Source organism: Cicer arietinum, chromosome 5 (assembly GCF_000331145.2).
Source record: "Cicer arietinum cultivar CDC Frontier isolate Library 1 chromosome 5, Cicar.CDCFrontier_v2.0, whole genome shotgun sequence".
Taxonomy (NCBI): Eukaryota; Viridiplantae; Streptophyta; class Magnoliopsida; order Fabales; family Fabaceae; genus Cicer; species Cicer arietinum.
This window is the reverse complement of record NC_021164.2, coordinates 58,275,202-58,287,797: the sequence shown is the minus strand read 5'-3', so window position 1 is coordinate 58,287,797 and position 12,596 is coordinate 58,275,202. Positions and strand designations below refer to the sequence as shown.

At 28.2% G+C, this 12,596-nt stretch overlaps 1 protein-coding gene across 1 annotated transcript; it reads left to right on the top strand.

The window, feature by feature from the left end:
* The first annotated feature begins 8,142 nt into the window (after positions 1 to 8,142).
* LOC101512211 (root phototropism protein 2) lies at positions 8,143 to 10,471 on the top strand. The gene is made up of 4 exons (XM_004500334.4): positions 8,143 to 8,300; positions 8,443 to 8,512; positions 8,627 to 9,730; positions 9,831 to 10,471. Exons 1-4 carry the CDS (start codon positions 8,248 to 8,250, stop codon positions 10,311 to 10,313), a joined length of 1,710 nt encoding a protein of 569 aa, XP_004500391.1. The 5' UTR covers positions 8,143 to 8,247; the 3' UTR covers positions 10,314 to 10,471.
* The last annotated feature ends 2,125 nt before the right edge of the window (positions 10,472 to 12,596 follow it).

The following is a 12,596-nucleotide window of genomic DNA, read 5'->3' as shown; positions in this document are numbered from 1 at the left end:
ATTTATCATTGTTGTCTATGTAATACTGCAGAGTATTTAACTTTAGTCTCTATAGATGTCAACAAACTCTGGATGCAAATAAAATTTGTCAAGGGTACAATGGAGGTAGCTAATTACTCTTTATATTTCTATAACAAAAGACTATTTATTACAATTTTGAACTCTAACTTTTTGTTCTCACTCTATATCTATTCTTTAATCTCAAAATCAATATGCTATAAGTTTGTATTTTATGTCACATTATTCTCAAGCAATTGAATCAACAAGATAACCCCCTCAACTTGGAGAACGGAGTATAAGGGAAGGGACCATTGTTGTGGCTAGGGATCAATCTTTTTCTACCTTAGTTTTTGGACACCGGATCCTCAACAAACTTTTAACTTTGTTTTATATAATGTTGAAGGACGAAATTCACAAACACTAAGTAAGGAAAAGATGAGTATTGAAGATTTAAACATGTGGTCCAACGTATTAAATATTTTTAATTGCAGTTTTGTTTCTTGTATTATTATTAATTTATTAAGTGAGAGAAAATAAATATTTTTTATAGAAAATAAAAGAATATTTAAGTATCTTTCATAATCTCTTTAGATGACAAAAAGTTGTCTCATCATTGAATGAGGAACAAAAATTACAACTATTGTCTAATCCAATGTCCTTTAATTTATTTACTTTCATAGTAAGTTTTGCATCAAACATATTACAATAGGGGTTATTATGTCATGTACGTTAAGAAAAATAAGAACAAATTACAACCTTGTTTGGATTACATAGATTGTTATGTTAAATTCAAATCAAATTCAATGATGTGATTTTTACAACACAACAATTAAATTGTAAATTTAAAAGGCTAAATAACAGTTGTAATCTCTTAACTTAATTTCAGTTAATGTTTTAGTTGTTTTTTTTATTTTAATTTTAAACGACAATTTGATCTTTTATGTTTTAAAATGTCAACAATGTTATCTTTTTTTTAACAAAAATTGAAAAAAAAAATTATTAAAAATTTCAAACAAAACCCATAAAATTAATAATCATCTTCAATATAATGCAAATTTCATCAAATACATAGCTCAAACATCCAAATAAATCCATATTTTCATCTCCAACAACATCAAATTCATCAAATAAAGAATGAAAATATGAGTTTATTTAAATATTTAAGTTATGAATTTGATAAAATTTGCATTATATTGAATATGATAATTAATTTTATGAGTTTTATTTGAAAATTTTGATGAATTTTTGTAAAAATAAGGTTAACATTGTTGATATTTTAAAACATAAAAGATCAAACTGACACTTAAAATTAAAATAAAGGACCAAATCGGAAAAACAAAAAAAAATAAAAAAAAGATAAATGACTAAAACATTAATTGAAATTAGGTTATGGGACCGCATATATTATTTAGCCTAAATAATATCAATATATAATAGATAAAATTATATTTTTATCATTTATTTTATTTAATTATAACACTTAGGTCTGTTATCGTATCATCTTCAACGAAAAAGGTTTGAACATCCTCATCACCAAAACCTAAAAATACGAAAATTGAAAATCCAAATTCCCAAATTAAATTCAATTCATTTCAACAACATGATAAACCAATTTTCCTTATGTATTTTTTTTACTACATATGGTTTCAATTTAAACAATTGGAGATATAGTTTTTGGTTAGAAATAAATAATACTATCTATGTCCTTAAATTAATATAGAACATTATAGACAAAATCATACAAATTAAGAAAGTTGTTTATTGTATAATTTTTTTTTTTTTGAAAATGAATATCGTTTTTACATGTTTATTTTTGAAGAGAGATAATTAATTAATGTTAATATCATAGTATTTATTTATTATTGATTGCATAAAATATATAAATTAATTAGGAGTATCTCAGTAAAAAAGAAGTTAATGTAGTTGAAAATTTTTAAAATTCAAAAAAAATCTTACATAAAGGGGGACAAAGAATTTTATCAAGAGATCTTGTATTTCTCGATAGAGTAGTAAAAGCTGCAAGAAAGTTAGCAAGGAAATATAAAGAAGCATAACAGAAAATGAATTATTGCATTTTTTTTAGTATATCAGAAAAATTCTTACAACGTAATGAACTCGAACTCGAATTGTTATTGAGAGAAATAGTTATATTTAAAAGTGAGACGACCTTCAAATGAAATTATTTTATTGACATAAACTGTTGAGAGAGAAAAAGAAATAATTTTTTTTCTTCTACACTTTCTGTTGATAACAAATAAAAAGTTCTAATATATTTGTATCCCTCCAACTACGGTAGTTTTTTATTTAAGTTCTTACAATAACTTTTTGCTTTATTGATTCTGAAGTTTCTATGTTAAGTTGGAGTGAATGTGGGCAATAAAGCTCCAACTCACCTATACTACGCGCGCGAAATGAATTATACAACTATGTGGAAGAGTAAACGAAGATTGAGCACGAGTCTGAGGTTAGAGAACAAATGTTTTCTCATCAAGTACAAATAATGGAAGAGGTCCAATTACCAAGGTTTGGGAGAGACATGGTCGATGGAGGTTGAAGCATAAAGTTGGTCAATTTGACTAGAACAAAATGATTAGAGTATTTTTCTCCTTAATTATCCATTTATTTACATTGCGTTTGGTTGCAAATAAACTTAAAGGAAAGAAAGAGTGAAGGAGGAAAGTAATCAATGATTATAATATCCTTCCTGTGTTTGGAAAAATAAAAATAGAGAAGGGAAAGAAAAGTTTTGAGTGGGATCCATGTCTCATATGCTTTCGCTTAATTAAGAATATTAAAGATACAAAAACTTCATTCAATTGGATTACATTAATAGTTTGGTTCAATTTTTGAAAATCACTTTCGAATCAAGTTAAATTCAGTTCTAAACTAGTTTGAAACTAATTTATAATATAAACTAGTTTAATATTTTGAACAAATTTAAAGTTAAAATCGGTTTTGAACAAATTATTTGAAAAAATAATTTTGAAATTTTTGAAAAAACAAATTTCAATTTTTCCCGTGAAAAATAGATATAAAAAAATTTTCAAGATAAAAAGTTTCAATTACTTTTTTGACAAAAAACTTTCAAAAAAAAAAGCTTCAATTATTTTTCAAAAAAAATTGAATTTTTTTCATAAAAATAAGTTTTTTGATTTTATTTTATTTCTCAAATAACGTTTATATATTTTATTTCAAAAAATTAAATTTCAAAAATAAAAATTCTAAGAAAAAAATCTTAATTGAATTAATTTGGTTACTAATTTCTTTTAAATATGTGGTATAATTCATGAACCATTTAAATGATTTGATTTTTTTTGTAATGCAATGCAATTCAATATATCAATATAGTCCCATTAACCATATATTTTGCACCATGCACTCAATATAGGATGAAAAGTGTATTATGACAATTGTTTTAAATAAAAGACTAAAAAACCTTAAAATGAATTCTTACTACATTTTTATTTTATTAAAATAATTAGAGTCTTACGTCTATAAATTTAAGAAAAGTTAACTATTAAAATAATAAGAAGACTATTAATGTATTTTCGGTTACTATTTATTGATAAATTTTACTAATAAATTAAATAAGTAAAAATCATGCAATGTTTGATAATTTAGTTATATTTTCAAATAATCTATTTATAATTTTTATTATCAGTTTTGTTTATCTTCAAGAAATAAAAATAAAATAAAAAATTAATTTTTTTTTAGTATTCTTCGATTCTTTTTTATTATAATTGAGTACTTATTTGTGTTTATTAAAAGTTTGTTTTAATTTTCTCTTTATTATATTTTAATTTTATTTAAGGACATTTGTGTCATTTCATGATTATACTGTTTTTCCCCTCACTTTCTATTCACTTTCATTTATACTAAACATCTAAAAAATTATCTTATTTTCTCTCAAAGAGGGGAAATGAAGATATGTTTAATTCAAAAGGAGGATGAGAAATTTAAATAATTTTGTGTTTGGTTCAAGGAAAGCATATAGATTTTAATGGTATTTTAGTTATATAGAGGCCGCACAAAATGAGCTCTTGAAAGATTTTGATTATATCTCCTCTTAAAAATTCAACCAAACACAAAAAATATAAAAATAAAAATACATTTCCTCCGTTCCAACTACCTCCAACAAAACGCACTCTTATTTAATACATGTTTGATTTCACAATATGCTAACAAAATAATGGTAAGACTCCCCGATTTTCCAAAAGCTACATAATGTAGCATCAATTAAATCATAGTGATGTACCGTGATTTTGTTATAAAAAGTTAAGATATAATTAAAAACTCGTTGTGAATTGAGTGTCTAAGTTACTTTGTAAATGAAGGAAGTTAATGTCATTCATTATAAGAGAAGAACTTTATTACCAAGTTTTTAAGATACTCAATTATTGACGGTGAGATGCTTTCTTATATGAAAAATTATCTATGGACACCCATACACTTTGTTCACATATTGAGAAAATGAGTCTTAAGGTTTTTCCTATGCTATATTGAATCACTATCCTCTCACTCTAGATTCATTTAGCAAAAACTAAATGAATAAATAGAGAGATTGTATAGATTAAATATATATTAGTAATGGGTAAAAATAATAAATAGAGAAAAAATGATGTATCGATTTGGTGTAGAAAAATAAATAAAATGTATTTTCTGTGCTCCACAATAATTGATCCATTCAAAAAAAAATTATTTTCATTTTTAGTTAACTTTTTTTCAATTGTACCATTTAATTAATAATAGATTTTATAGATAAATTAGTCCCTTAAATTGTTGATCAAATTAGTCTCTAAATCTTGTAAATTAACAAATATATCCCTTAAATTATAAAGTGTCAATCAAAATAGTCCATTGTAAACTTTGGCCGTTAGATATTTTAATGTAACAACATAATTAAATGTGATTTATATATCTTGATATAATATCAGTATCATCTTCTCGATGACAAATTTGTCAATAAAATTTTGTCATCTAAAAAATGTGTAAGTTATTATAATTATGCATGGACGAATTATAGACAATCCATTAAAGATTTATGTTTCAAACAAAAATTAGTTCCCTGTACTAATAATGATATGAAATCAACTTGAACACTCAAATATTCAGTTAGCATATCAAAACATATTATTTAGTAATAAAAATTTAAATATAATAATTTCAATTATTAATTTATTTGTGTACTCATTAATAGTAATTTTATAGATTAGCTTACTAACAGTTACAATTTAAAATATTAATTTATCTATTTATTTATTAATAATATTTACATCATTTATAATATAATATTTTTTAAATATATTAATGACATTAATAATAAATCAATATCTAATAAAAATAATTTAATAAAAATTAGATTCTCTTTATAATTTATAAATTTTTAATATATATATTGATTAAATAATTTAATTATTATAAGAATATGAAATATATAAATATTATTATTATATATGAGTCTTATTAGGAAACAAGGGGCCACCGAAATCCACTTTTATTTAGGTGGATAGGATATCTATTCTTTGAACGTGTAAAGATATAATTGGAATGGCTGATGGCTGATCCAAGATATTCATCCTGCCAAGGTGTGATGGAACCCACAGCTCAGAATGTTGGTACGTGGAAAATCTTCGACCAAGTTAAGCTTGTTGAATTGTGATGGTGATGTATGTAGTGCGGTGCCTATTGCCAACTCGCTGCTGAATGCCTCTCAGCCACTCATTCTCGTAGTCCCATCCAATCAAATTCATCACATGCTCTTCACGTCCCATCTCGATCTCCCACTTTTTTAAGCCACTCGTCTCCTCCGCCTTCAACTCGTTTAATTCGACTAAAATCAAATATAAATAATAATTTTAAATAAATGATTTTTTTTATATAATTTAGGTGAATTTTATTATTGGTTCATCTTTAATTAATATTTAAACAATTTAACAATGAATAACAATATTCTTTAAAAATAACTTTTTATGATATTTTTAAAACCAAGTGAACTAATTTATATCAATTTAATACAAGATATATAATTTTATTATTGCATCATTTAAATTATTATTTTAATTATAAAAATAAATATTATAATTAATATTTATTTTTAAAAGACAACGTCTATAGTTATTAGAGTTTTAAATGTTCTTTAAATTTACCCATAATAGATCATGATTTATGTTCTTTACTTTATATATATATATAGAGAGAGAGATATATATATATAAATTAATAAAACTGATATATCAAATTTATAATAAAAATTAAATACATTGTTTTTTATTGATCTGCATTTGTTTATAAATAATTTCAAATACTCATTTACTACATTATAAATCGATAGTATCTAAGGTTTACATGTACTCACACACTTTATTCTACAATTTAACTCACATGAAGGCATCATGTAATTTGGTGGAAACAAGATTATTTCAAGTGATGTAAGTATTGCGGGCACCAAAACATAAATGATGATTTACATAAATTCAAAAAATTGCGATATGTCTTCAAATATTGGATGTGAACATGTGGTTGTCCCTCATAATAAACCATAACATGCATAAGCATGTGTATTTTTTTTTTATCTCCCACCAAAATAAGCAAATACTTTAAGTTTTAAGGTTTTGCTAAAGTTCGAAGTCCTTTTCGAAGAGTTTTTGTTAAGTCTCTTAATATCAGTTTTTTATTGAGATAACTTTTTAAAACTCTAATTCACTATTTTCTTTTTTCTTTTTTTATTTGGTTTAAGTGAAAGAGCTTATGTATTAATTGTTTTGTCAATCGAAATTTAAAAATTAAATTCAAAAATAATTTTTTTCAAAAAAGATAAAGAAAAAAACTCTTAATTTTTCAAAAAAAAGATCAATTTTTTTCTTCGAACAAAATTCCGTGAAAAAATCAAAAAGAAAAATTGAAAAACAAATCAATTTTTTTGAAAAAATATTATAAATTAGTTTTATCGAAATTTTTTAAAAACAAATTTGTCAACAATATTTGACAAAAATTGAAAGATAAATTTGAAAAATTAGACCTATATGCCCCTTAACTCACATAACTTTAGGTATTTTTAACTATAAATTTATTTTGCTTCTTCAACGTACGAATTGAGACTAATAATTAATCAGCTCGTAAAATTGACAGTTATACATCCTAGTAAGAGGTGTATATAAGAAACATCAATAAAGGTAAGACCACTCGATCAATCATTTTAAGTCTTTAAAAAAATTTACTTGATCACATGGCTTCATATTCTACTATTTTTAAAATTAAAATTTAATAAAATTGTATTTAAAATTAATATTTTCTCCATAAATATGTAATCAATCGACTATATTAGTTTTAATAATATTCTAAAATATTAGGAAAATAAATTTTGATAGAAAACTTAATAATCTTATTAAAATATTAATATAGATTCTAAAAGACCTTGTAAACAAAGTTCCCTTTAAAGCTCTATATATTTTAGGACCACCTTACAAATATATGTGAAAGAAAGGATTAGATATAAGGATAATTTTACAACTTTAGTTTAACAAGTTTTATATTGAATACTATAATTTTTCATGTATTTATTCAACATTTTATTTTTTTTTATTTCATCGACATAATACATTTATCACATTATTTTTAATATTTAATCTCTCAAATAGTCAATTTAACGAATTATTGTCTACAAAACATTTTTCTTAGTTTATAAGCTCAAATGATAAAATATAAGGGTGGAGAACATAAACCTGCATCATTCAGTTGGGTGAAACTGAAATCAATTAAGTAGAGAATTTTCAATCTTCCCCACTAAAACATAGCATCCGCTTTTCTTTAAATTTTAACTCTCTTTTTCTCTCTCATGTTGGATGGTTGAGATTCAATGAAAAAAATTGAAAGGTTTCTAGATGAAGAGGTCCATTTCCCTCCCCAATGGACTCTTCTTGTCTGCACTATTACCAGCAGATTAAAAAGGACAGTACCAGAAGTGAAAATGACTTGGAATATTACCTTAAAAAACTTATTCACTTTACAGAAAGGATGATAACATAAAGTAACATAACAGACCAGTCAACATCAAAAACTTGGACCACAATCACAGTTCAATCCATGCAGATTAAATCATAATAATAACATAGTAACAGGATTCAAAATGTCCTTATAAATAATAACCCATCCACCACCCATGAATCCATTACTCAATCTCATTAATTCATTCTCTTTGCCTAGTTTCTCATTTCCAATCCCCATACCAAAACCATAGCATAGAAGTTCATGGCGACCCCTCCCAATAGACTCTCTCTTGCCATGGAGAGAACAGGGCAATGGTAAAAAATGCACTCTGTCTCATTTTCAAACCCATGCATGCATCATTCATAGTAGTTTACACATGCTTACTCTCTAATAAATCTATTTTAATCTCTATCACTACCATAGTAACCATTTTCTGTTTTGCCCTTTGATTTGCAGGATTTTCTCTCAAGAAATCCCTACTGATGTTATAGTTGAAGTTGGAGAAGCATGTTTCAGTCTCCACAAGGTATCCAAACAAATGCCCATGTTAATGATTATTCATAAGTTAATATGTATTTACTTGTTTTAGTGTATGTGATTATTGAAAAGTTGTAATATAAGTTATTGAATCTGATTGCAGTTCATGTTGGTGGCAAAGAGCAACTACATCAGAAAACTAATCATGGAAGCAGAAGAGACTGAACTCACTAGAATCGATCTCTCTGATATACCAGGAGGTTCTGGAATCTTCGAGAAAGCAGCTAAGTTCTGTTACGGCGTTAACTTCGAGATAACGGTCCATAACGTCGCCGTTTTGCGATGTGCGGCGGAGTTTCTCCAGATGACTGACCAGTATTGTGACAATAACCTTGCCGGCCGGACAGACGAATTTCTCTCTAAGGTCGCCTTTTTCACTCTTACCGGCTCAGTCACCGTCCTCAAGTCCTGCAGCTACCTTCTCCCCTACGCCGAAGATCTCAACATCGTTAAACGATGCGTTGAAGCCGTCAGTGCCAAGGCTTGCAGCGAGGCGAATTTCCCAAGCCGCTCGCCGGCGAGCTGGTGGACGGAGGAACTAGCCGTTCTTGACATCGATTTCTTCGGGAGAGTCATCACAGGTATGAAGCAGCGCGGCGCCAAGTCGCCAACCCTTGCAAGCGCGCTGATTACCTACACGGAGCGATCGCTCCAGGAGCTAGTCCGGAATCACTCCGGCAACGGGATTCAGTCATCAGATTTTTGCAATTCAGATTCCAGAGCGAAACAACGCACGCTTCTGGAGTTCATTGTTGATCTCTTCCCCGCCGAGAAAGCGGCTTTTCCGATCAACTTCCTTTGCTGCCTCCTCCGTTGCGCGATCTACCTCCGCGCCTCCACCAACTGCAAAAGCGAACTCGAGAAGCGGATCTCGGCGATCCTAGAACACGTAACGGTGGACGACTTCCTCGTGCTGTCGTTCTCCTACGACGGCGAGAAACTCTTCGATCTGGAAAGCGTACGCAGAATCGTATCTGTATTCGTGGAGAAAGAGAAGAGCGCGACGGTTTTCACACCTGGCGACCTCAAAGTACCTTGCTCCAGCGCTATGCATCGCGTGGCCAAAACCGTCGACGTGTACCTCGCCGAAATTGCAGCGTACGACGAACTCACCATCTCAAAGTTCAACGGCATCGCTATTCTAATTCCAAAACACGCGCGTAAAGTCGACGATGACCTATACCGCGCCGTGGATATCTATCTCAAGGTAAAAACTAAAAACATATTGAACAACAACTAATTTGAATTTCTTGTGATTCATTGATCAAAACGACAACGTTTAACGAGTTTGTTAACTGTTATTGCAGGCTCACCCGAAGCTAGATGAAATAGAAAGAGAGAAGGTGTGTAGCGTGATGGATACGTTGAAGTTATCTTACGAAGCGCGCGTGCACGCGTCGCAGAAAAAACGGTTACCGGTGCAGATTGTGCTCCACGCGCTGTATTACGATCAGCTGCGGCTGAGAAGTGGATCCGACGACGGCGACACCGCTGCGACGAAGAAGAACAGGTTGAATACAGATGTATCGTTGGTGAGGGAGAATGAGGAATTAAGATCGGAGTTGGCGAAGATGAAGATGTACGTTTCGGATATGCAGCAAAAGAACGTTTCTCAGGTACATGGGACGACGTCGTCGCATTCGACGAAGAAGACAAAGTTCTTCTCTTCTGTTTCGAAAACGCTAGGAAAATTAAACCCTTTCAAACATGAGGCCAAGGATACGACCCATTTAGATGATGGGCCTGTGGATTTGATAAAGCCCAGAAGGAGAAGGTTCTCTATTTCTTAAATGGGCCTGGAAAATTCCTTCATATACTAGATGCTTACTGCTTCGGGTTTGGGTGGGTTTTCCTTGTTAACTTTATGATCTATGTTGCTTTTATTATACGATGATGATGATTTTGTAATTTTTGTTGAATACAATATAATATTTGTAATTTTCATATAGATCAGAGGTCATGCATGGTTTAAAGTTTTAAGTTTTGAAAAAACATAAAACAACATCGAGTTGTGGCCTATAGAATTGGAGTTGCAAATGTGGTAGTTGATGTGATGGCAGGCTTTGGTCGCAGTTTGGAAGTTAAAGGGGTGATCCATGAGAGACAATGGTAGACAGAGTGATCCATGAGAGACAATGGTAGACAGAGGTTAGAGTGTTGATCACTAGGGATGAGAATATCATATTTCGATTTATAGGGGTCTACGTTAGACGATGTTTTTTTTCTTGAACAGATAAGATCAATTTTAAAAAAACCTATTTAGTTAAAAAAGCCAGGCTACATAATAAGTAGGTTTACTAGGTCAATCTATTTAAATAAATATAAATAATATTTTTTACTACTATAATTATTATATTAAATTTTGACATTTTTATTATATATTCAACTTTTAGTAATTTACTCATATTAACCTTATTTAGTTTTTGATATGTTTAAATGTATTATTATAAAATATAATTTAAGTTGATGTATATAAAGTCATATTCTTCAAAATTTGATGTTAAATATCAAAATAGAACTTAATTTCATTGACATATCAACTTGTTAATCTATTTCCAGATATGTTTGATTACTTATTCAAAAATGTTAAAATGATAGGCTTTTAAGTAGACTAACAGACTATACCAGACTTCTATCGATGTCAGACTCAAACCTAAAAAGTAAACATATGACAGGTTACAAGCCACACTTAGGTCTTGAATTTTTTGACTGACTCATGCCTAACAAAGCAATAGAGAAAAGAGATATAGACAAATTCTATATTATCGATACCTAAACATAATGAAAACATCATAAAACAAATGTTAGTGAAAAAAGATCAAACTCTAACACAAAATAGTAACTTTATTGAGAAGAACAAATCAAAACAAAACACAAAAGCATGTAATATATTTCAAGGTTAACATTGAATAAAGAAAGAACATTTTTTTAAGGTACACATTGAATAAATTTTATGAGATTGGAGAGTTAGGGTTTGGTAAAAATTTCAAAGGAAACTTACTAGATATATTTCGTTGCACGTTTGTAGGCTAAGGTAAAACGTCGGCGAAAGTGATAGCAAAAATGGTTACGGCGACGATAGTGACCGTGATAGTGAACAACAGAGACTTAGAGAAGAACGATTGAGTCTTAAGAGATAAGAGAGTAGTGAATATGTTGAAATCTGATTTGAAGTGAATGTTAATTGAGTTGGGGAATGTGTTTTAATTGGGTCTTTTTTTAAATAAAAAAAAAATTACCTTGGATCAGGTCGTGGCTGGGTGAGTACTCGAAGTTAAACAAGACTTAATTTACGTTGTTTTTAAAAAATTAATAAAACTAATTTAATTAATAAATATAAAATTAAAAAGAAACCGTAAAATTAAAAATAAAAAAGAAACCGTAAAAAAAAAAAGGTTATATAATCAAAAGTTATATGATCAATACTTATAATCAATAATAGAATAAAATTGTTTGTAGAAGATCAAAATGTTAACAAAATAGAATAATAACATAGTATTATTGTTTACACTTTCAAGTATTTAGTTCCATATCTGAAAGTTGTGCAAAATGAAGAAAAATATTATCTATAAAACCAACAGACAGATTGTCCGTGTAACTTGGATTGAAGTGATATCTATGATATCCATTTAATGTATTATTTTATTCTTTTATTGTATTCAATTAATTGGTTTTTCTTTTTATCGGTTAGATGGTTTAATTTCATAATTTTTAAATAACTAGTTCAAACATTTGATTACACAGCAGTTTGCGAATTTATACGATTTTAAGCGAATTTACGAGTTAATTTGCGATTTCAACGAATGGTTAAATCTCTGAATTTATAAGATTTTAAGTTTACTACTAAATTAACTCAAAATTATTATCTAAACTCGTAAAGTCGTATAAGTTTACGAGTCAACTCGCAATTTTAACAATTTTAAATTAGAGTTTAAAAAATTTAAACTCTAATTTAGTTATATATTTAAAACTAATACATAAACAAAGATATAAACACACTTAAAAAGCACGTTTATAACTAATTTAAAAACTTGTATGTTCCCAACTAATATATATATATATATATATATATA